This window comes from Cyprinus carpio, chromosome A10 (assembly GCF_018340385.1).
Source record: "Cyprinus carpio isolate SPL01 chromosome A10, ASM1834038v1, whole genome shotgun sequence".
Taxonomy (NCBI): Eukaryota; Metazoa; Chordata; class Actinopteri; order Cypriniformes; family Cyprinidae; genus Cyprinus; species Cyprinus carpio.
Window position 1 is genome coordinate 9,376,634 of NC_056581.1, and position 25,813 is coordinate 9,402,446.

At 38.6% G+C, this 25,813-nt stretch overlaps 1 protein-coding gene across 4 annotated transcripts in view; it reads right to left on the reverse strand.

Moving 5' to 3' along the window:
• The window catches only part of LOC109097672 (rho guanine nucleotide exchange factor TIAM1-like), a 62,139-nt gene that overhangs the window by 5,532 nt on the left and 30,794 nt on the right, over positions 1–25,813 (reverse strand). For 2 of the 4 annotated variants that reach the window (XM_042765083.1, XM_042765082.1), the window contains exons 2-22: positions 24,777–24,869; positions 22,659–23,601; positions 21,311–21,791; positions 20,456–20,628; positions 19,768–19,992; positions 18,890–19,075; positions 17,792–17,938; positions 17,564–17,638; positions 15,838–16,008; positions 14,551–14,655; positions 13,695–13,776; positions 13,517–13,603; positions 11,536–11,748; positions 10,220–10,347; positions 2,281–2,508; positions 2,059–2,127; positions 1,794–1,919; positions 1,525–1,633; positions 940–1,119; positions 373–491; positions 115–223 (exon numbers count right to left, since the gene is read on the reverse strand). In XM_042765083.1, coding sequence (XP_042621017.1) covers positions 115–223; positions 373–491; positions 940–1,119; positions 1,525–1,633; positions 1,794–1,919; positions 2,059–2,127; positions 2,281–2,508; positions 10,220–10,347; positions 11,536–11,748; positions 13,517–13,603; positions 13,695–13,776; positions 14,551–14,655; positions 15,838–16,008; positions 17,564–17,638; positions 17,792–17,938; positions 18,890–19,075; positions 19,768–19,992; positions 20,456–20,628; positions 21,311–21,791; positions 22,659–23,591 — 3,946 coding nt within the window. In that variant the 5' untranslated portion in view covers positions 23,592–23,601; positions 24,777–24,869. Of the gene's footprint in view, positions 1–114; positions 224–372; positions 492–939; positions 1,120–1,524; positions 1,634–1,793; positions 1,920–2,058; positions 2,128–2,280; positions 2,509–3,169; positions 4,546–5,194; positions 5,994–10,219; positions 10,348–11,535; positions 11,749–13,516; positions 13,604–13,694; positions 13,777–14,550; positions 14,656–15,837; positions 16,009–17,563; positions 17,639–17,791; positions 17,939–18,889; positions 19,076–19,767; positions 19,993–20,455; positions 20,629–21,310; positions 21,792–22,658; positions 23,602–24,776; positions 24,870–25,813 lie in introns of those variants that run through there. The other 2 variants (XM_042765084.1, XM_042765085.1) reach the window with 2 other exon arrangements.

Here is a 25,813-nt window from a genome sequence, read left to right on the forward strand (position 1 = left end):
GCCCAAAGATACAGCTGGCCTTTACTGATGCAGGGAACCATTACTGTAGGGAACAAACTAATGAATAAGAGAATAGGATTCTATTTTGGGAAGAAACACTTTGCAAACACTCACTGAACGCAGCCAGCTCTAGGTCTCTCTTCGCCTTCATAAGAGAAGAGGGTGGATTGATCCAGACCACAGTGTCATGCAACAAGAGGTCGCCCATTGACAAATCGGCAACCTGGGATAAGAGTAAACAATGTTGCAAAACCAAATCTACCCATTTTTTGAAAATATTAGATGACATCAATGCATACATTATGACATTTGGTGGTGGCTTTAAAGAATTTCAGAATTACAAAGACCTAACAGAGACAAGTGGAACTGTACCTCTTTTTTGTCAAAGCTCTGCTCACTGATGAGTTGGTCAAACACGGCTCCGTACTCCTCGTGAATCTTCTGCATTTCATTTATGTGACTGGCCACTTTGTTCATGGCTTTCATTGCGACTAGAAAAACATGAGAGACTTAAGAAACTGCACCTAAAGAATTAAGAGATTTACAAGCTATTTTACAGCTGGGAAAGTTTTTTTTTTTTTTTGAGCATTTCACCTTTAGAATTAAATCCCCATTACAATTTTGTTACTGTAGCTTGTAAGAGTGTGCAAATGACCTCTATATTTGGAGGAAAACCGCAAGGACCTTTAAAGCTTCTGACAATGCTTCTCATTACAAGTTTAGGAAGATGTTTGATGGTGTTCCCAAATGCATAAGTCACCCAAACTCAAAGCAGATGCCAAATTAGTAGAGTAAGCAAAATCCTGTTTTGAAATGACGTGGTCTTTTTAAAATTCTTCAAAACTAACTCAGAAGAGGTGCTGCATCATATTACACTACAAGTAGATCCACCCATGGGCTAACATTATGCTCAATTAGTATCTTAAGCTTGATATTTACCATCCAGGTGGTAATGCTCCTCGCTGTCCGGGTCGGTGAGAGAGTGAAGCTCCCTCAGAAGTAGTGGATATTTTAAGACTCTCTGAATGGGCTTGATCAGGTAGGACTCTAGCGTGGAGGAGTGCTGCTGCCTGGGGTTCCTCTCAGCAAGAAACGCCTTGAACTCTGGTTCTGTTTTAGCTGCACCAAAATTGTGGAGGAGAAATTATGGGATGGCACAGGAATTTCAAATCGGTTGCATCTGCAAACTAGACTTTAACTTGGACAGGGGTCAATATACTCAAACCATGTTAAAGACTTCATATTTGAGTAAATCAACTTCTTAGCTTTTTCAGCTGCCAGAATGTTAGACCCACATTTTAGGAAAAGTTTATACTCCAACACATTTAACCATAAAAATATCAGTCAGTCAAGTTCAAACTTGATCCATTCTTCCCACGTGAAGCATCTTCATTAAAATACATTAGCGAAAGAGCAGTAGACCCTTAAAAAGGGTTATTCTTCAGTAAAAATGCTTTGGGGTAATTACGTAATAGCATTTGTTAATGCAATTAAATCAGTCCATTGAGAACTCAGTGGTGTTACCTTTAGTAAGGACCTTTGGGACCTTTGTGTGGCTGGCACAAAATGCACTGTAGATCTTAAAACGGTCCGCATAGTACAGGAAGGATCCACCAAGAGAAAACAGAACTTTCTGGAAGTTAGAAGACAATGAATTAGAAAACACTGAAAGATTCATTATTAAATATGCAATTAGGAGATAATAATGGCCTTGTTATGGTGCCAATCATATTTAGCATCTCAGATGATCCATAATCATATATAAAAAAAGAATGTGACTAATATAACTGCACCTTGAATTGATCCACTCTCTCCAGTTTGTCTAAATCTGGAACTAATCTGGTTCCATCTTCCAGAGTTTTCAGAAACTCCACTTGGAACTCGACCATCTCCGCCAAGTTTCCAAAAAGCACATCTAGCTATGAGTGTAAAGAGAATAAGAGATTCGTAAATCTTATTTAATCAATTATATTTTCAGAAGTTAATTATGTTATTAATTTTATATTTTAAAATTTATAATTCAAAATTAATAAATATACATAAAAAACAGTATCTCACCTCTTCCTGTGAGAGGAAGCTCTCCTTCTGCAGGGGGTTCAGGTAGCGCTCTATCAAAATGTTCAGGTCCTGTAGACAGAGAGTCAAAGACTCGTTCATGTTTGACTTCAGCACAGCTTTTATATTAGAAGTTGTAAATCAGGAGTGATTTTCATGCAGCAGGTTTATCATGATCAAATCTAACATAACACACAATGCTTTGAAAGCACAGCAGATACTGACCTTTACATAGGTCCTCTCAGTGTCCACCAGCTCACTGATGACCTTACGGAGTTTATCAGCATCAGAGAGCTGGCGGGGGGTGAAGGGAACAGGCAGAGTTGAGATGGGGCTGGGCACACAGGATGAAGTGGAGGAAGATGTGGAGGAAAACGAGGAACAGGAAACGGGTTCCTCGGTGGGATTCATATCATGAAGGTTGCGGCAGAAAGCAGTCACCTGCTCTGTACTCTGTGGAGAGAAACAAAATGTCAATTTCAACACCAGGAGCATTCAAAGGCTGAAAAACACCATGACTTTTAAAATCTGAACAGATTAAATAAATAAATTAAAAAAATAAAAAAACACCTCTAAAATGTTCACCAGCAACAGGCACACACCCACACGGGTATTCAGAGCATTTAAGATTTAGAAAGATGCATTTCCAGTTCCAAACACACACATTCATGTTCTGGCTGAACTCCAAAGACAAGGCACATCATGCCTTAAGAATTGTTGGCTGAAGTGTAATTACAAGCATCTATGTGATAAATAACTTTAAGATGGTCTATGTGAGATCTCTGATAGGACTGTTGTAATTAAGTACCGAGCAGTTCGTCTCCTTGGGAAATCTATCACTGGGTGGATTTTCCATCTAGGAACTAGGAAGAGTACACCCTGCCCTTAGCCAAGATTACTTCAACTTCCCACCATTCAAACACCCTCGTTTTTGCATAAACACACATCAATACACACAAATTTTATCTAATAACCTCCTCCCCTTGTACTACTTCCTGAATGTAATGCATTTTTTTTTATATCACTGACAAACATTACACAATACACATTTGTATGCAACATCTAGCTTCCAAATACCTGAAAGAAAGCAATTATCCACCTAAATGATGCAAACCTGTCAAAAACAACAGATTCCAATCCAAAGATCTTCAACCCCAGTGTCACATCTCATATGTCACAGCACTACAGCAAGAGCTCAGGCTCAGGATAGTGATCAGGAAGAAGTGGAACAGATTCACAAAGACAGGAGGAACAGAGGACAGATGGGGCTTCCAGCAGCATGAATTCCTCACTGATAAACACATAGTGACGGACTGACAAAAAGCCCGCACACCCCAGCATGCCTTAACCAGCCTGTACAGCTTGGAGAGAGGTGGCGCGATGTAGGGAGATAAAAGTAATGAGCTCTATCGTTCTTCCGGGTTAAATACAACTTAAGCTTTGTCGACAACATCTGTGGCATGCTTTGGAAAAATTTAGTCTTTTTCCTTGTTTTGTAAAACATACCACACACATGTACAGTAATGCACTTACAGTGGAAATCTATGAGTGAAGTGTTCCAGCAGGTTTGAACCAAGCAGCTTCCTGTTTGTCTATGTGGAGAATTTGTGACCAACTTGAACCCGTTGTGAAATCTGCATGCACTTTTTTTGCACTAGCGCTTGCGTGGACTCGCAATGAAATAACTGGATTTCGCCCACAAGAATTTGCTGCACAACTGTTAAGGTAGCCACACAATAGAAGTCTCTGCAGCAAGCATTCCAGCAGGTTTACAAGTAGGAACGTGAATCTCATAATGTAAATAATGTGAAATTGCATGCTTCAGGAGCTGTAAAATGTTCTAACACCGTGTCTACACTGGACATGATCATTGTCACTTCCGTCACAACAGCTAAAGTCTGTCTACACTGGAAAATGCCCATTGCAAATAATTTGTCCTTTGTGTCAGTATGCCATAAATAGAACAAGGCACCAGTTTACTTTCTGAGATTTATTGTTTGCATTGCACCACATCCACTGTGGACAGAATCACCGTTTATAATAAGTTTTATTGCCTTTAGTCGCATTGCTCATGTCCCTTGTAGACAAGGTGTAAAATCACTCTTCTGAGGAGGGACTACTTTTCTAGGTGGATGAATTTCAGGATATGTCCTATTGATGTACAGTCACATTAACAAAATTTTGGAAAGATTTTATGGGTACAAAAAGAAGTCACTTTGAAACCAAGCAGCTTTATGCTGGTCAACATGGCAAATTTGTGTGAACCTTGAACCCACTGCGAAAAATGCACAGGGAACTTCTCTGGCTTACACAAAATTCCTGTTTGTGTGGATTATTATTTGAAATGACTGAATTTCACCTGAGAACATTTGCTGAACAACATTAAATGTGACCGCACCTTAATGCACTTACAATAGAATTCTCTGGGGCAAGCGTTCCAGCAGGTTTAATAGCAATAATGTGGATCTTATATTTCTCCTAGACTCATTTATTTATTTTTTTTCAGAAACAATGCATGCTAAATGGGGGGGGGGGGGTCTACTTTTCTAGGTGGACGAATTTCTGTTTATACAATACTGACATAATTCCAATTGGTTAAATCTGTTCTGTAAAACATTACTTTGTGTATAGTTACATGACCCTTTTATTTTTCAAACAAAAACCAAGCGAAAGTAACTGGAAATAACTTTGATTAGTCATATCGTGATTTGAAAAACTAGATACATATTTAGTTTGCACAGAAAAGGCTGTTAAAGGACATTCACACCAGTCCCGTACAAACACATGCAATGTATGTACTACAGTTACACTATTAAAACTCTGTGATAGTTTGTGTTACTGCTAATATATATATATATATATATATATATATATTTTTTTTTTTTACAAACAGAGGGACAAAACTTTATAATAATTTTAAGGGGTTACTGCCATCATTATAGAACTTAAGCTATATTTAACCCAGAACATCAGTTTAAACACTTGAAAACCATTTTGCACAATACTAAACATTTACACGTAACACACTAATCCACTAAATCTGACAAACCCAGAGTGTTATAAAATGGAGCCCATGAACTGTTATGTTATGTAATGCTGATTAAGTATCACACACAAAAGAAAACACACTCAAGCTCACCAGTTGCAGCATGTCATAGAAGGACTCTGAGGAGCGTTTGGAGCTCCTGTGTCTCCACAGCACAGACATTCTGCCCCTCAAAAGCCACAGATGTCACACCAAAGCGACCCGTAATAAAACCACAGGAAGCGCCTTCACCTCCAGTTTATCTTTATGCACAAAACGTGTCACTACCCGACCGTGAGAGCGAGAACTACTCCGACCAGAAACAGATTTGCCGAGTGTGTCTTCTTCACTGTGAACTCTACATTCCACGATAGCTTCCCTGTCCACACAGCCTCCTCCCTCCTTTCCTAGAATTTCTCCCAACATTTCTGCTGGTCTGAGCTGGTTTCTAGCCAGATGGATGGAATGGGGCTCTGACAGCTGTGGTGGTATAGTAAACACACACAGAGAGGGAGAGAACGAGAGAAAATAATAATAATCTTGTCGGCAACAGGATGAGGAGAACAGAAGGGGAGGGGGACGCTGGGACAGCCACAAGCATCACATTATACCACAGCTGGAAAATCACGGCTCTCAGGTGAAAATGTCAACATGCCATAACAAGGCGACAAGTGTGGCAGTCACAATGTTTGTCTTTATGACGAAAGTGTGGAAAATAATGGCCTTAGATGTAGACGCTCTTGTCAGAGCTGTACGTAGTGCAACAGTTAGTGCACAGGTTTTTGTCATGTTAAGCTGAGGTGCTCATACAGGTGATACAGGTTCGAGCCTGGCTTCCATCATGTCCTAAATTACTCCAGTTTTTCCTTAGTAATTTCCTATCATAGCTGCTCAGAAATAAAATTATAATGAGCTCACCAGTGTTATATTTCATGTTAATATTGAAATATTTAAATTAGTTTTATATATAATTAAAATTAAATAACATGAAAAATATTATATATATTCCTTTACAATAATAATAAATAATATATACAATTTAAATAATTTATATATAAATTATACATCAATAAAATCTATTGTACATAAGTTTGATTCTTGTTTCAGTTTTAGTAATTTTAGTACTTCCACTTATTTCTTTTTTCCATTTTAGTTAGTTTAATTTGTTTAAACACCAAGTTTTCATCCAATACTTAATTTCAGCTTTATTTCAAATAAACATTTTTAATAGTTTCTCAACACTGCTCACTCAAGCGCTAATATCTCCATATGAAATTGCTTATTTAGGAGAAAAACACTGTTTTGAATTTAAGTTTCAAAACAATGAACTGCAAAACCAAATGATAGATAAAGTCTTCATACAATCAAGATGATCTAATTCTGTAAAAATGTCTCCAAAAAAAGAAGTAACAAAGATATTCACAACACACCTATTTTTATTGGAAAACATGCTAAAAGATGATCACACCCATTCAGCCAGCACTTTCAGTCTCGAGTCTCAACCTGATTTCTCTACTGGGGTAGCTAATATTTCTCTTTTAGCAAAAAAAAAAAAAAAAGTAAAATATAAAAAAATTAACAAAACCTAGCAGACCCACACTCACAGACTTGACAGGAGCCTTTAATGCCTTGTTATTCATCTTATCAATGCATAGACTCACAGAAGACAGGAAGAGGAATGTTTCCTTCCATTGAAAGCAATGAAATGCCCTTATTAGGCTCTCAAACTGACTTAACAACTGCACAAATTAAACTACATCCATGGTTAACATCTCTGCATTTAAATTTTAAAATTGAAATTTAAAAAAATATTTTCACACATTTAACATACATGCTACTAAAGCTCATGGGGTCAAATATGAAAGTACAGCTCTGTTTAAAGCGGAACAATGTTGGTTTTGCATGCCAAAGGTGAAAAACTCTTCAATTTTTTTCTCTCTTAAAGCTCACCTTACACACAAGCTTAACAGCTTTGAAGCACCTCTGAGCATTTAAGACTGGAAAAACATGCAAATCCATAAATTTCTCGGGAGATTTCATGGGATGCATGTTGTAACAAGCATAAAGCTCTATATCATGTGCATTCTCAAACCAATCACGATTAAAAGAATCCTGTAGTACAAACCCTCTCTTTTCTCTACACACACACATACACACAGAGGTAAGCCAGGCTGATGTGAAAAGTCAATATTTAGACAGTTAACAGCCCAAATCCATGAACATGCATTCGTATTTCTCTCCGGAGTGATAACTCCAGGGAAGAACAACTTGGATGGTTAAACTTGCATTGTAAATATGTCTGGAGACTGGCAGGGGAAGTTGTTTTAGGGTTTAGCAGGATGTTGCACCACCCTCTGTGAGATACATGCAGTCATTATCAAGCCTGGAAAAATAATGAAGTACTCCTGTCCTTTGTCTTCTAGGTTGTCTGTTTCCTCCGGTGGGTTTCTCCATAATTTATCAGTGTAAAGCGATTCAAATCAATGTGCATAATCAGGCAATTAGAATGCAGAGCTAATTAAAGAAGATGTCCCCCTCTCTTTCTCTCTCGTCTCAAAGCAAGAAAAGAAAACTTAAGTGACGTGAGATAATAACGATAACCAGCCATGTGATTAATATGAGAGAAAATGAATCCCATAAATTATGCCCAGCTGAACCAGCTTCTCTATGTCTGTAACATTTGTCAAAACCACATATAAATTCACATTTCAAAAACAAAAGACAGTTGACAGAACAATAGACAGTACAGTACAGACAGTACAAGAGAAATGATTCTTTAAAATGATTCTTGCGAAAGAATATACACAGGCTTTTTTTTTTTAAAGATGTAAAAAATTTACGTTTTTAAAATGCCTATGACAAAATGTATAATGTGGATCAGCTGATTTAAGTCTCACAGTTAGTTATAATTTATATGTGTTTGATTTACTGAAAGATCCAATTCATTCCTTTGGGAACTGAACTACCCTGGTTGTGCTTTATGCTTTTGATTCTGAAAAAAGAACTGGTTCATAAGAGTCATTCATTCAGGAATTGGGATACACTGATTTCACAGAGGTTTTTGATTCACTTTATAGAAACGAGTCATTTGTTTTGGAATCGGGATATACTAGTTGAGTGGTGTTTTTGATTGATTGAAAAGAAAAAAAAAAGGTTCAAAAGAGTCATTATTCAGTATTCAGACTGTACTGGTTGCAATGTATGATTTGATTCACATTTACAGAACCGACTTGGAGTCATTCGTTCTGGATTTGGACAATACTAGTTTCATTTTAAAGAACTGGCTCATAAGAGTAGCTCATTTAGAAATCGGGCTATATTGGATGCATTGTATGTTTTTGACTCTCTAAACAGAATTGGCTTACTTGTTCAGGAATCAGACTAAAGTCTGAGATTTTAGTACGGTGTTTCTTTCGCATCGGTAGAAGAGTATGCATGAACTGTTAACACAACTGAGCAAGTCCAAAAAGACTGTCCAAAAAGAGCATATGTATATTGCAGGTTATGTAACTTCATGTCAATGTTACTTACCTGCACAAAATTTACATCCTACCAACTCATTCAGCAATAGAACACCTGGACAGGACAGAGGGGAACAGGACAAGACAAACACACAAGCTCTGACAGAATGTGGTGTTTTGTGGGTGAATTATTAGGGCTAAATGTGTTTCTGCAACAGATGGTGTGCTGGAGAACAGGCCAGAGAGACTGTGGCCGGCTGGCAGCGTTGGTGTGATGGACAAGGGCACGGAAAGAAAAAAACATACAGAGACAAACAAAAGAGGACAAAAAAGGAGGCTAGACATCAGACCAGTAAACAGTTCTACAGAGAGCAAACACAGGTCATAGAAGGAAAAAGAAGAAAGTGTGTACTGTCTCAATCTCGAGACATTTACATTGAGAAAAAACACTTGCGGTTTGGAGTGGAAGTTGCATAGTGTGTGTTTGTAGTGCAAGTCCAAAAGGCTGAGACCACATTGAAAACCTGGGATTCAAAATACTGTTTAAACCTGGAAACAAACCCAAAAAGTTTGAAGATTCTGAAAAATAATAAATAAATAAACTGGTGAAATGGATCATTTGACTTTGTACAAACAGTCAGATACTCATCTACTGAAGTACAAGATGCTTTTTGGGTCATTTACAAATCATGCTGAATTACATGATCGAGTTTTAAAACTTGTGGAGTTTATGCAGCTCGAGTGCTGCTGTCATTAAAGCAAACATTTCAGCTCAATTTGTTCTCCTGATAAAATAATGTAATGTTATTAAACTAAACAGTTACAAAAAGAAACCCCACAAAAAACTTATTTTTAATGTAAAAGTGCAGTGCATCCATTTGTAACTAGATTGTGTGAGGCATTTTGACTGTATAAAATCAGTCAGTTATGCTGCTTGATACTGATGAACTGGCATTTGGCATCATATAAATATTTTTCTTGTAATCATAAACACTGATGTGTAGCTCAGATAGTTTTACCATTTACTGCACTTTGTTATTGTCCTGATCATTTGCCAATAGAAGCAATGAATCGATTCTCGTGCATGCACAGAAAACAGCTTACATCCATGTTGTAAAATAAGGTGGATAGGAGCACATTCACTAGTGGTCTCAGACTTTTTGATTGTTCATTTAATGCATGAGTGTGTGTTGACAGGTTTTATTCACTCTTGTGTAAGTGGTTACACAGTCATCGCTGATCTTGACCTTCATCAAGCAGACTATGTCATCACTACCCTCTGGGTGAGTGTATGAGTGTGTGTACGTGTGAAGAACCACAAGGCAATACAACCTGTCTTCCCATCTGCTGTCGTCTCTGAACGCAGCCTTAAAATCAAAGGTCACTTAGATCACATGACACAAAGCTCTTAATCAGCCATCTGATTTCAGTCAGCCTCTGACCCCACATGACACCCTTCCTATCAGAAAATAAAGAGTCTATATTTTACCCACCTCAAACAAAAGCAGAGGCCACCAAATGTAAAAACAACACCAAAAAAGGTCCAGCTACAAAATAAGATGTCAAGCTCTGCGAATCAAAACCAGAAGCTCAGTCTACTACAGTTCAGCCAGACAGAGTGTTGGCAGTTCAAGCAGAGATTTTTTTTGATGAATTTTCATAGCAGGTGGCCTCTAACCTTGTGTTCTGAGTCCGTCTCATCCTCCAGGCTGTCAGCGGGGCTCTCAGCCATTAGGTTTACCCTGTCTTCGCCTGTGACATCAGGGCTGTGCAGCACCAGGCCAAGACCTTCATCCAGGATGTCCTCTAGAGGGAGCAATGGAGACAGACAGGGAATGGATGAGCTACAGGACTGTACAAGACATGGTAAATATATATATATATATATATATATATATATATATATATATATATATATATATATATATATATATATATATATATAAAATTATAATAAGAATTATAAACGTATAATATTTTTTTAAATAATAAAATAATTTTATTCAGCAAGCATTAAATTGATCAAAACTGACAGTAAAGACATTTATAATATTACAAATGATTTCCATTTTAAATAAATGCTGTTCTTTCAAACTTTCTATTGATCAAGGATTCCTGAAAAAAAGTAGCACCGTTTCCACAAAAAATATTAAGCAGCTGCAACTGTTTTCCAGACTTATAATGATAAGAGATGTTTTGAGCACCAAATCAGCATATTATAATGATTTCTGAAGAATCATGTGAAACTGAAGCAAAGTTATTATCATTAACAAAAAAAAAAAAAAAGAAAAAAAAAAAAACCCATAAAAAAGTTTATTACTTATATGATAAATAAAAATAAAATAAACATTAACTGAAACAAAATAAAAATAACTATAATAACAAAAGCTACATCAACTGCAGCTTAATAAAAATGATAGAGACATTAAAAATAATAAAAATGACAAAAGCACACAAGCAATTTACTAAAACATTAAATTAAAATGAAAACAGGAAATATATTGAAACATTTATTCAAATTATTTAAAAAAAAATTATAATAGCTAATCACTTATACAAAAACAACACTGCACTGAAGACTGGAGTAATGGCTGCTGAAAATTCAGCTTTGCCATGACAGGAATAAATTTCATTTGAAAATATATATTAAAAGAGAAAACAATTACTTTAAATTGTAGTAATTTTTCAAAATACCGTTTTTACAGAATTGTTAATCATAAACCCAGCCTTGATGAACATAAGAGACTTTCAAAAACATTAAAAAACCTTACTGACTCCCAACCTCTGAACTGTAGTGTATCTCTAGCATTACTGCATGTTGATGTAATCAACTTCTAGTACTGATTTTTATGATTTCTGAATCTCCGACTATGAAACAAAATTATTTGAAAGGTGGAGCAATCTCTCTACTACTAGCAGCACCAAATAAAACTGATGATGACAATAAAATATGCAAATATATGAAAAAAAGAAGACAGCGGTGATGAAGTTTACCCTGACTCTGGGAGAAGATGTCAGTGCAGACGTCCTGCCCCCCGTCCGACCGGCGGGGAGGCATCTGGCACAGCTGGTGAGGATCGGTAGCAGACAGTGTGCTGACAGTCAGAGTGAGAGAGGGCAAAGAAAACGCAGCCTGCATGTCAGCCAGCTGCAACACACTCGCCAGCTTACTGTTCAGTTTCAGAATCTCATCACCTGCTCGCAGACCTGAACACACACAATGTTCAACAAAAGCTTGAATCAAGTTTGTAACCCCAAAATGTAATTACATCACTTAAACACACAGTCAGCAGACAAAAGTTCATAAGTTCCTTGCAGAAGTACAACGCTTTATGCTGTCAGAGGTTAATTATTAATACATTAAGTTCATTATTTATATAACCACATTAAGAAATTATTATTTCCTTAATATTTAAATGTTTTAAAGTAGATTTGTTACAACCACCTGACTATCTCATTCTTAATTATCAGTTACCAGCAGATCAGCTGAATTTTTAGCCTCCAATAGCTCAGTTAACGCTCATTAGGCGGGACTGCCAGTTTAATTGATTACTGATGCCCATGTTCCTGCAGGAACTGAATATTTTTCTCTGTTCCTGAGCTTTTATGAATGCTGTACGGTTTTACACACATGCATGCACACACTGCCTGAAGTGTGACCCAGTTTTACATGAAGCAAAGTGTCAGCTCTAATAAAGGTTTTTTATTGGATGGCTCGGCTCTGCCCCCGGCAATAGAGTGATGATGAATGTTGGGGTGATGTCATCAACAAGAGCCCCCAGTGCTGTGCATCCAAACTGTCCTGAATTTGAGTATTACCTCCAGCAAATTTTGTCCGTGTGTATTTCACACACACTCGCTTCATTCAGTTTGGACAGCACATGGTCTTAATGAGCCAATGCTTTGTTGAGGCATATTCTTCCCACGCCCATAAAAATTGCTTCCCGAACTGTCCACTTGGGTTTGTATCCATCTGTCTTACTATTCATCCAGACAAGCCTTTCCTGTACACTGCCACTTTTGCAAGGCCTTTTGGGTAGAATTACTAACAATTTTGAAACAAAACCCTGCTGAAAAAAAATTCTTAAACCAGCCTGGTCTCCTAGATCAGCTGTCCGCACAGTTAAACCAGATAAAGACCAGTTTGGTCAGGCTGGAAGACCATATTAAACCAGCTTAGATCTGCATAGTCTGATTTAAATGTTTTTTGCAGCAGGGAAAGTCTATGCAGGTTGTGTACTATACCTTCAAGTTTAATGATTTGGGGTTTAGCACAAATCCCTAACCCTTAGTATGAGCAATAATAATAAAAGCGATGCTGATCTTAGCAAGCACCTCTAATTAAAATATTCTGATACTGAACAACTAGACTTACTGGAACAGAGAGTATCTGAAACCGTTCTGAAGGCTGCTCTTAATGAATGCATTGGCTTGGCACATATATCACTAGCAGTGCGTAATGTTTTTAATTTGCTACTCTTGGTAATCCTGTGCTCATGTGAAAGCTTTTTAAATGATTTTCCTCCAGTCCGGTGGAGATTTGGGTCAGTCCTCGCAGTTCAGACTCCTGCATATTCCCCTGATAATTTCGCAGCAGTTTTACAGACTACTGCAGGTGAGGCATAAGGTTTTGATTTGGACCTGGAAGAGCTGCCAAATAGAGGCAGTAAAGTAATCTAGGAACTTTTTTGTAAGGCATTTACACACCACCATTTTCAAAATGGTGAAACGGCATTTTGGGGGCTTGAAAATGCAAACTTTTGAAAACCTTACTGTTCTCTGTGTAAACTACAAGAACGAGAGTGTGGGATTGTTTTGACAAGTTGTCACCTGTACGTGAAACTTATTTCAAAAACACAAAGGACAATAAGTTTCCATTTTTAGTACAGTAGCTTGACTTTATTTTATGACGAGCTACACTGTGTATAACTGAGCTGTAATAAAGAACTGCTATCTGCTGAGTTCCATCACACACCTTTGGCAAATGCCAGACCTCCAGCTTTCACATCAGTGATATGAAGCTGCTGGCCTCCGTCCTCCTCTACTACTGCCACTGAGAAACCTGGAGAAGAGAGAAAGAGTCATAAATAACTGAAAAAAGAAACAAAGAACAGGAAAAAAAAAAACAGATATAAACTGAACAGCATTGTTACCATAGCCTATGGCACAGGACTCATCTCTGTCAAACTGGAGGACTTTGGTTGTCTTGACACAAATTTCGATTTCTTTGTAGAGCTGAACAAAGGAAGGGAGAGACTCATATTGATTGCACTCTACGGACGTACAGTTCATTTACAGCATGACTTCAGAAAGTGCTCACATACATCATGGAAAATGTCTTAGTCTGCTGAAGTTTATGGCGTAGGTATATACGCTAAATAAAAAAAGCTCATTCTCAAGAGAGCCTGAGACAAAACTGGGGCTTTGATCATTTCAGGGAGGGTAAAAGTTAGAGAAAGTCAAGTCTCTACAGAGAGAAAGAGAAAAGATGAGAGGAGACATGGAAAACACAAAGACTCTCTGTCATCTTAGAAGAACGACCATGAAAAAAACAAAAAAACAAAAAAAAAACAGCTAAGTAAATTAGCTTTTGAGGTTGCATAGTCGTTGCAGAGGTGGTTTTTCCCAGACTCCACACACACACACACACACACACACACACACACACACACACACACACACACACACACACACACACACACACACACACACACACACACACACACAGCTAAGGGGATAGAAGAACTATTCAGAGTACATTATGCAGTACATGCATCTCCTACATAATTCATAACATATGCAGCAGCCTCTCCTCAACACTGTCGGAGAGTTTAGACTCGCTTTAACCTACATCGCAGTCAGAACTCAAAACTCTTATACTATATGCGGCACATTGCAGAGCTCCTCACAGTCTAATAAATTCACCCCACGCTGCGACTGTGACCGCTAAATGCTCTTAGCTGTCCAGGACACATGTGGCCGCTGACAGGCTCTTTTTGTTGGACTCACCAGGTCACAGAGGTCCTCCTCAGGCTTAGGAATGTACAATTGCACTTGATTGTCAATGAGGAACTTCAGCCGTATATAGTGCTTGGAAAGTTCTAGTCTGTGAGCCTGTAAAAAACAAACAAAAAAACATTACATGTATGGACAGTATATTATTGCTCGGAGTTATTATAGTTAACTAAACCTTAAACCTTAAATGAACATTTTAGTTACATGAGATAAAATAAACGTTAACTGAAATAAAATATAATATTTAAAAAAAAAAATGATGCATTGTGGTTATAGATGCTTTCTTTGCTAAAAGATGCCGGGTAATGAAATTATATTATATTTAGCACTTTACTCTATAATATACTCTATATGTATTTTTGATTGGCTGACTTTACATTATCCCACTTACAAGAGGGATACTTCCTAAATAAGTAATAAAATATGTAATAAAATATTGATTTGAAATTTAGACATGAAGCTAGTCAGATATACATTACAGTTTAATAGTCATTATACAAATATATTTGACTACAGAATGCTGCAGTTGACTAACCAAAATAAAGTATTCCAGAGAGCTGTAAAAAGAAGAGATTAATCAATAAGGAAGTCTAAATAAATATCGAGATACTATTAATATTCAGCAATAAAACGTTACTTATGACCATCTTAAAATGCTAAGAAAATGTGTCCATGACAAATGATGTTAACTTTACGTTTACCAGTGTGAATTGGTTAATATTTTATTTCAGGACTTGACAGTAAACCATTTCTGGGATTTAGTGCAGCCACTTTGCAGGATAACTTATCGCAGGATAATTTATTTATAATTCTTTATGTTTCATGCTACACTGCAGACTATCTAAAATTATGCATGTAGATGAATCATCACCGGACAGTGATTGCTCCACTGGCATTCAAATGTGAACAGGACGTGATGTGTGTGTTCTCCACACAAATGCTTGAGGACATATTTACGAGAACTGTTGATAAGAGCATTCTAGAACACCCTGCAGTGATAGCAGCTGAGAACGGACAAGGAAAGAGGCCGAGAGCTACTACAGCAGAATGATAACACGAAGATAATCACAAGAAGAAATAATCCACTGACACTGAAACTATGAATGGAATTATGTTAGCTGAAAGCATGGTTAAAATGGACAATATTAAGAATGAACAGAACAATGATACCTGCCTCTAGGAACTTCAGTTTGACAGGATTTAAACAGTCACATAGAAATGTATTTAATTTGAATAGCTTTGTTTGCAAGAACACTTTACCCTGACTTTTAAGACATTTACCCTGCACAGTGCCTCCAGGGCCTCCATGGTCGTCTCCCCCGGCTGTATGATAGCCAACACAGGCCGATCATCAGGTAAAGAGACCCAGGATGGTGTGAGATAGTCGGGTACCCAAACTTCACTGTCCGTCTTGTGTTGGGTGAGACTTTTCACCAAACCCTCTTGGTCCTTCTGTTAAAAGAAATAAAGAAACAAACTTTATTTAGGAAGGTGTTTAATGTCAGAATGAAATGGTATTCACAATGCATTTAACTTACTGTATGTAATGCAATGTATTTCTGAGCAATTTTTTTTTAATTGCACTGCTATGCAACTACCAAGACCAATAATTATTTTTAAATAAATTTAAAAAACAACATTAGATTGTATTGACCGCTATATATATATATATATATATATATATATATATATATATATATATATATATATATATATATATATATACTGTATATTATATTACTATATATAATATTGTATGGCCCTTTTTACATATCATACAAAAATGTAGGATGGAACTTCATTTATGGATCTGAAATTATATTTTACATTTTTATACTTATATTTTACTATTTTCTTTTGCCTTATTTTACGCTGATATGAGATAATTATTTGACTGCTGATATATTGTGCGATCTTAAAATACAGAATGGAACATTCATTTCATCCATCAGAAATTGCTTTGATTGCTTAACATTAACAAATAGCCAGAAAAATAAAAACAAGACAAACACTATTTTTTTGTTTTATCTCTACTAAAGGAGAATGCACAATAAAACCAGGAATGTGCATCAAGAAAGAAAATAGGGTTAATTTCATGTTGCCTTTAAAATGAAACCTAAAATATGTGAGAAAAGTGAACACCACAAGAAGATATTACACAAACCTCTGAATGCAGATTTACAAAGGTGACGGTTTTCTGGTTATATTTGCACAAATCGGCTTTATCACACTTAAGCAGAGCTGTCTGGATCGATGCAGCAGACAATGTGATGATATCTAATCTGAGACTAATTAACTTGGCATCCAAGCACAGCAATGTGCAAGCCCCACACAATACTCAGTGGCTCTATCTGACAACGGCGCTGTTAGACGCCTGGCGGGTGATCGATGAGCTGACGTGTACCGGCTGGGATTTTCATTGTGGGTCTTTCGAGGGCTCTTGGGTCTGTCAGCGGGTCTGGCCTGCTGTCAGTGACGGCATGCTGCCTGGCTCAGATAGCTTATCCCACACTATAGGGTAACTGCCTAGCACCCTCCCCTTCCCCTCAACAATCTGCCCGCAGCGTAGCTTTGATGGTGGTCCCCCATCATGGAGAGACAGCAAGCCCACACATGGTGAAGGAGAGCGGGAAATGGGTCAGAGGGACTTAAACACACTCACATATTGGCAAACACATGCAGACAATACATTAAACACTCCAACATTCTGTCACTCATTCAACTCAACACGCTCACGCTCCCCTCCCAAAACCCCCGCCATCTGCCTCCTCTCCTGGCTGTTAATGGACGTGCAGGGTGGGAGAGGAGCCCTGGCCTCCCGCCGCTTCTCCCCAAGGTCCTACAGCCAAGCCTGGGAGTCTTAACTTTCTCTAGCTCTTTCCAACTCCCTTTGGGAGCTCCACACAGCCCTAACATCTCGGTTCTTATGTGTTCCGCCTCTGACACCATTCTCTTTGACAGATTTAATTATGCAAAGCATTTTGGGAAGTGTTAGTGTCCTCCTCACCAGTGTCTCCTTTCCAGCGTCCTCAAACATGTGCTCGAGATTCCTCTTAACCGACTCTTCACCATCTACAAACACCTGAGATTAAGAGAAAAACATAAATTGGGACCCACCCACTTACAGCACTTACAGCACATACAAAATAACCAGTAAATAAACAGTGATTCATTATGTTGAACACATGTAATATGTAATGTCGTAGATTGTAGCAGATGTATAGCAGATGTGAACCTGGTTGATGCTGGGTCTGCCTTTGGTTTTCTTTTTTGAGGTAGTGTCCAGACCCCACAGAGAGGAGAAACGGCTCTTTCGTTTACTGGAGGAACGAGACAGGGCCTGGGTACGCCTTCGAATTCCCCCATCCATCCTCGCAGCCACCTGTCCAACACAAATTTGCATTCAGAAAGTTAGTAAATATTTAAGAGAGTTTCAAGCACAAGTAATGATAATTATAAACCAATGAGCATTCATCATAGAGGAAATCTTTAAAGGGATAGTTCACTTACTTTAAACGACAGTTCACTCAAAAATGTAAATTAATGGAAAAGTGCAAGCACAAACATTGTTCAAAACATCTCCTTTTGGATTTGTCTGTCTTTGGAACAACGTGAATAAATGACAATAATTTTCATTTCTGAGGGAACAGTCACCTTAAATATTTAAACAATCCCATGATTGTACAGCAAACATTAATATTAAACATTTAAGTGAGACACGATATATAGATTTATTGAAATTAAGTAACTCCCAAGGGCCATTCACACCAAGGGTAACTATACAGTTTTAATATTTGTTCTAAGTCTATGAGAAGATGTCATTGTTACGTTATTGAGTGTCATTTACAAAAAATGCTCCCTTTTTCATTACTTACAACATTACTGATTTTCCGTCAATCTTGGTTTAGTTTTCTAGGAACTTAATGCATTACGCAATTAAATGGGAATTGCATTTTAACGCCTCACTGTAACTCTACTGAGGTGACAGTTGCAGTCCTCCGGCTGCATATTACACAATTCTGTATGTTGTCTGCTGAACCACAGGGATGACAAAAACACGGTGGTGACAGCATGTTTTCTTATGCAGTTTCTGTTAGGACTCAGGACAAGAACATGCTGGCAGGCAGAGTGGAGTGGAGTGGATTAAAATGAAATGGGTTTTTACAAACATGCTTGAGAGTGTGAATGAAAGTAAGTGTAAGTGTGCGAAACAGAGAGAGAAAAAAGAAATACTGCAATGATACTGAGCGTTATGAGAGTGTGAAGGTTTGTATATATATATATATATATATATATATATATATATATATGTGTGTGTGTGTGTATTTCATACCAGGGCATGGAAGGATGATACTGAAAAAATGCCAAGACGACCCATGGACAGTTTGGTTGGGCGGGAAGCAACGGCGAGTAGGCGTTTTGGATTTGGTAGCTCGCCGCCCTGCAGGCTGGAGAGGTAACATCGATACCGGAACAAGTCCATATGAAACTGCTCCAAATTCTGCTCCCAGAGGAATATCTGAACAAAAAGAAATAAAGATTTAAATTCTTCTGCTTTGTCAGTATTCTAACATGCTCTGCACTTATTGTTTGGCCCTCAAGCTGCTGACTATTAGAGTGTGGGCAGTGTTTTTAATACGGTTTTGTTTACTGAGAAGGATGCTGGGATAAATCATTAGTCAGCAGGCCTCCTCCAAACCAGCATGACCTGAGTCTATTCAGAGACCATGGAGGAGTAAGCCCACCTCCACATAAACAGACAAGTACATTACATACACAATAAGTGAACAAACACATATTTACACTCATCTTTTATGTAAGATCAATCAAATCACAGATTAAACTGACATAGCACAAATATACAGTAGCATCAGACATACAAGTTACTGCATATTAGAAACACCAAATCTGTGAGTCAGTAAACTGTATAATTGACATTTCCTAGTAAACAAATTAAACAATTATTTAATAGAAGTAACACTACAAGTTTAATAGATTAAAATTCCTAAGGTGAAGCTTGCTTTATTTATTTACTTTTCATGAATTGGCTCATCAAATGGCTTGTTTCTTTGGGTGGAAATATCTGTCCAACCAGTGGCAAACGAGTCTCGCCAGTACTTAAACCTACTTCTAGATGCCACCAACTGTCCAATAATGAGCACAATTTAATATCTTCAGAAAATAAGAAATGCATATGTGGCATGTCCATACCTGCTCTAGGATTGTCTTCCTCTTCTTCCCATCAGTGACAGCAGAGAGCTGCATTTCGCCCATCTTCTTCATTTTCTCATCCATATCGATCTTTTGTTCAAGCTTCTTGATCTCAGAGCGCAGCAATCGTACTGTGTCCTCGCGGTGGTGCTGACGGGCGACGGCCGCGGCGCAGGCTGAGTGGATGGCTGTTATCCAGTTTTCCAGCTCCGTTTGACCTGATGTCTAAAAAGAAGTGAATATAACATTATTTCTTATCACTTTAGGATGCTCAATGGCATTTCAGCTACAATGGGTAAAATCTTAAGGCACAGTATCTAAAAATTAGCACTCAATTTATATATTAGACATCACTATTATCACAATACCAATTGATCAGCATAGCAACACAAAGATTCTTTCTGCACTTATAAATAATATACTATTAACCAAAGGACAATCACAAAAAAGCAGGATGCTGTCAGCTGTCACAGAATAAAAGGTAATTGAGACACACAGAAATTCATAATGATACAGTGGACCATGACCATTGAGGTGGGACAATTCTATATCAACTGATTTCAGGTTGTCATATATGTATGGACAAAAGCATTACCAAAGGCTACAAATGCTACCCTGAAGAATTCAAGTTCATAGGAGTAACAGGAATCACATTAATATTAATCTTTCGAGATTCAACATGTCTTACCTGGAAGAGGAAGGCATCTCCGAGTGCATTGCTCAGACAAAACACAAAGTCTTTCTTGGGATGTTCTGGGACAGCCTGGACAATGCTGTTCTCCACCCAGACTGCATGTTTGTGGATGCTGTTGTGGTCAATCCCTGAACGTCCATCCGTTTCGTAGAAAAACAGAGTGCATCCTGGGAGGATAAAGTGAGAAGGAAGATCAGAAAATACGGAACTGTAAATGTAAAACAAGTCTCAGGATTCGATTAATCTACACAAATAAATTAACAAAGGTTTTCATGATGCACAACTGACTATTTGCCCATCACAGTTGTCATGAAAAGATGACAAGCTGGCTAAATGAGGTTGGAAAGTGCAGTAATAATTATATTTGAGTTATATCTACTGCATTAGTTGTAATAGAGAGCACAAGGTTTGAACAATTATGTTCCTGACACAAATCTGTAGATCTGTAATGTCTCAGATGCTATTTTGTGTTCTTTTTACATTAACAATTGTGGCAAGAAATGTCCCAGAGCATGAAGTTAGATGTATTAGGGTTTGGTGTGATTACCCTAATGTGAAATAGCAGGTACATGATATTTTGTAGCTGGTGCAGGGTCAAAGAGTTGCAAAATATCAGATCAAGTAAGATGCATTGCATTGTGGGATGGAATACCCAGTGAAGTGTGCTTTGCTGTATACTGCCAGTTTGATCAAATGTAAGAGGTCGTCCAGGTAAATGATGCACAATATACACATTATATCCACCTTTTTGGTGGTAACAGGCAAGAGTTTTGCATTCAGGAAAAAGGTGGAAAGAGCAGAAATAGTAAGAGTAACAATATGCTATTCCAAACATAGCTTCAGTCTCACCTTTGAGTGACACCCAGTACTGTTTCCATTTCCTCTTTGCTGCTGGCTCCACCCTCTTATTCTTTTTGTGCACCAGGAAGTTCTTCACAGCCAGCATGCCGGCCTTCCGCACAGTGCCCTGCACCATGCTAAGCAGAATGTCTGAGGGGTAAATGGAGCTTAGTGTTCCACTGCTCCTCTCATCGCTAGCAGCCGAACCGGCCTCCTCGAGGCATTCTCGTGTCTGTCGGGAGTTCAAGTCCAGCTCCTGACGGAAGTTCTCATATACACCTTGATCTCCACCCGGTTGACGTTCACGGTCTCCTCCACCTCCGCTGCTACTGCCGCTGTCGCTTCCCGCGAAGATGCTTCCGCTAGCAGTAGAGTAGACAGAGAAGGACGCAGACATGGTCTTGCAACGGCGTGAAGAATGCTCGACTTCAGCTGCACCACCGTCAATACCGCTGTCTCCATACTCGCTGCCCTCACCGGCCGTGATATCCTTCATGCAAACAGAACAGGTTACTAAAGACAAAAGATGTCACTCCCTCTACAGGTACAGCACATCATATGGGACACCCTCCAAACAAGAATTCCTTTTCAGAATCCCCCCCAAACAATAGTTTGACATTTCATAAAAATTGTAATAGAAACTAACTTCCACTGAGCTGCTTAATGGCTCTTCTTTCTTTCCCCTTATTACAGATACAAAGAAAGAGACTAATCTGTGCTTGTTCTCAACTTGTTTACCTTTGCATGAAAGAGGAACAGAAAGAGGAAGACATGCTAAGGAGAAAGTGCAGCTTCCCTTTGCCAACACAGAAACACTGAAGTTCCTCGCAGGTAAATCATGGGAAATATCATGTTTCAAAAACACTCAGGGCTCTGAGCAGGTGTCCAAAGTAGTTGTCAAAGGCATGAGCATGGCTCAGGGATCATTTGAAATATCCCCTGAGTCCTTTCAAAGTCGGAATCTCTTTGACAACCAAAGACAGTTCAGATCACATCAAATATGCACAAACGTGAAAGTTAAAAGCTATCTGAATTTGGTTTTAAAGGCCCTAGAGAGTTTTATCTTTCACATTTTATTAGAGCTAAAAGTAGAGGAGATTTGAAATTAAAAGTGTTTCCTCAGAGAATCTCATAAGGTAATTGCTCTTTATCCATTTCTTGGTCACCAACCAATTTCTTGGTTCAACTACCAACTAGGTTCTACAATAAATGTACGACACCAGAGAAGTTTAGAAGCTTGGAAATAGGCAAGGTGGTCAAAAACATTCATAACAGTCTGGAGATACTGAAGATAAATCATTGCCTGTCTTTATTTTCAGAGGATGTGGAAAGACTCTGTGTCAGAGGCATAACTCACATGTGTTGTTTGTGCACGTCGTCCCTGCATACGTGAGCAGATGGTAGACTGGTGATTGGACAGTCCTTCCGACAGGCAGTGAGAACGACGACAAGGAAGAGTATATGCTCCATATCCATTCCCTTCCTCCTCCGCAGGAGACAAGATCTCACCATTCATTACGCCCCCCTCCATCCTCTCAGGATTGTGACCATTATAGAGATGGTGGGAGCCACGAATTGGAGGTAGTCTCTGTGTGCAAAGTTCGTCTAAAGAGTTGGCTCTCTCTCCTGAGTGAGACTCGAGTATCCGCGGGCTGGAGGTGTGATGACGTCCTCCACAGTTAGTGAAGCTTTTGTCTTTATTCTGATTTGTCCCTATAATCTCCTCTGTGCTTGTCAGATGCTCTTGGCTTAGATCTGACAGGGAGAACTCCATGGAATCCTCTCTCCACATATCAGCAGATTTGGAGCGCTTCTTTTTGAAACTGCCACCTTCCCGAGGACCATCTCTGGTCCTCTGCAGATATGTGTCCTCACCTGTGAAAAGTCCTTCATCCTCACAACCGTCTGCCACCACTGTGTCCATTTCCACTCCATCTTCAGAACCTGGTGTGGTTGTTGGATCCCCCATGTTGTCATGGAAGGACATCGGCCGCAAGTTCATTGCCATCCGGTCCACCCAAATGGTGCCCCCATAGCCCTCCAAAACATTCTTCTCATTGAAAGGTTCCAGGCCATTTTCACTCAGGGATTGTGGGATGGAAGGGGTGCTGCTGGATTTTGTGCTGGTCTCTGAGTTGTGGTGTTCAGCCTTGCTGGATGAGGCATGACGTGATCGTCGAGACTGCTTGTTAGAGATGCGAAGTGATCGGGTCATATGCTTTCGTGAGAGTTGGCCCTGCCCTTCAACGTAGTAGGCGTGGTCTCCATTTTGGCTCTCTATGTTTCCCATGGTTTAACTTCTATGGAAGACACAACAAGGGTTAGATATACAACATACCTACACAGATGAAGATGCACCAATAACTAGCAAGATGTCTGTACATGCCTGTGTGACGTTTCAAAGATATATTTTTATTTTTTTGGGGCTCTCAAACCTGACTGCCAAGCAAACACCACATTCTTCCAAAGATGCTTTCTAGAGACCTTTGCAGTTCCAAAGTAGCCTACCTGCTGAGTCCATGTAAGGGGATAAATGTTAAGAATTTTTACAGCGCAGTAAGAGAAAGCAACAGAATAAAAGAGGATGTACCTACAGAAGTGAAATTCAGTCTCACCTTCTCTAAAAGTGAGAGCTGAATAGCATGTAACCAGAGAATAATGCCAGAAATATCTCTGACGCACACAAAGACACAAAGCGAGAGAGTGAGCTAAGGAGTGAGATGTGAAACCTCTCAACCCCTGTGGTGGGAACATCAGAGGATTTTTGCAATGACCTCCATTACAGAGTTCACCGTCTGTGTATCTCAGCTAACCTCTTGAAATTGTTGGAATGGTTCAATTAAAATTGTAAAATTCAGACAAATTAGTCATAAGAAAGAAACAGCTGTATGTTTGTGTACCGTTTCTATAATTATTTTTATGAAATCACTTTGGCATGTAAAAAAAATATTTGTGGGGAATAGCCATGAGAGATATTTGCTCTGTTCTACAACTTAAAAAAGCAGCATTTTAAGGCATCGTAGGCACACTCCCGACATGAAGGCTGTCCCAGAAGGTAAGTTAATCATCTTGCCTTATAATTGCTTGTGATATCTAATTTGCACAACCAATAACAGCCAATCCCATAACGTTCTCGTTCTAATTCCCATTGTGATAAGCTTTGGGGAAAACTGAATTCCAGATACTGGGCTAGGTGAGACAAATACTGATTATTATTAAACTTAAATACTAGATTAAATTATATTTTGTCCAGTCTATGTTACTGAAAGCAGTAATTGAATTGCATAATTTTGCCCAATGTTCATGAGTGCTTTGAATTTCTTGCAATTTAGAGTATCTTATTGCTAACTTAACAGCATGCTAATGAACTTTGTTGAGCTCAATCGCTGCAATCAGCAGCAAGGCAGCTCACTAGGTTTTGAGCAGCCTCAAAATTCTATTGTTTTAGTCATGTATATAAGATCAGCAGCATTACCTGAGGCAGAACCAGTGGATCAGATGCATTTCCAGACAGCCATATTCTCATTTATTGACCTCATGGCCCTGATCAGCACTATGGCAGTTTTCCCTGAAAAAGAAGCATAACACACATTTTAAACAAAGGAACAGAAAAAGATTAAGTCAAGAAACGAGGATAGTTGTTCATAAATAATACATTAAGGAGGTTTGGGTTTCTAAGTATGAGATGGGTGGATTACAAGACACATATGAGAACATAACAGCTAACCTGTTCCAAGGCGCGGTCGCAAAAATGTGCACAAAACTTATATAACAATACTTCTCACACCCTCACTGCTGCACAAGTGGAAGAATTTTCATCTCAGTTCCTTAAGAAGCCAACAATACAGTAATGATTGCAGAAGATCAAGGGTACCCAGCAGTATTCTTAAAGCTGAACCCAGTTATATGTTCTTCAATGCCAATCTGACCTAATTTCTTCTAATCCAGAGAGAAGAGCAGAGAGAAAGCCTCATCTTCAAACTGCAGCAGGTATAAATATGGGAAGATAGTTCAGACTACACACTCTAAGTGCACTATATGGATTAGCCTCAGAATGACATGGTCACTGTGCCAGTAACCAGGAGACAGAAATAAAGGAAGAGAATAAGGAAAAAGAAGAGAAAGAATTTCCAGTGGTGATAGCACATTGGATCTATTTAAATTTGTATAGACCAAGCCATATCTAGAGACTTGAGGTGGGCTCTTTTGACTTGGACTAGTATGAAACCACCTTAGTGAAACTCTAGCATTGTGCCTACAAGTTTACATGACTAAAAACTGCACAAATCTAGTTTTTATGGTAATGTTCTTGTTGTGTGCCTGTTTGTTGCTGCCACCGGTTTTTTGATTCAAACAGTGTGTGTAACAGAAGCATGTGTACATGTGTTTGTTGGGGTCAATGTGTATTTCTCTGGGTCACATCCAGCTTCAGCAGTAAGGGTCAGCAAGACCTTAAGGCCAATAATGTGAGAGATACAGTAGATACCCATCTGATGATCTCTATTCTCAGGA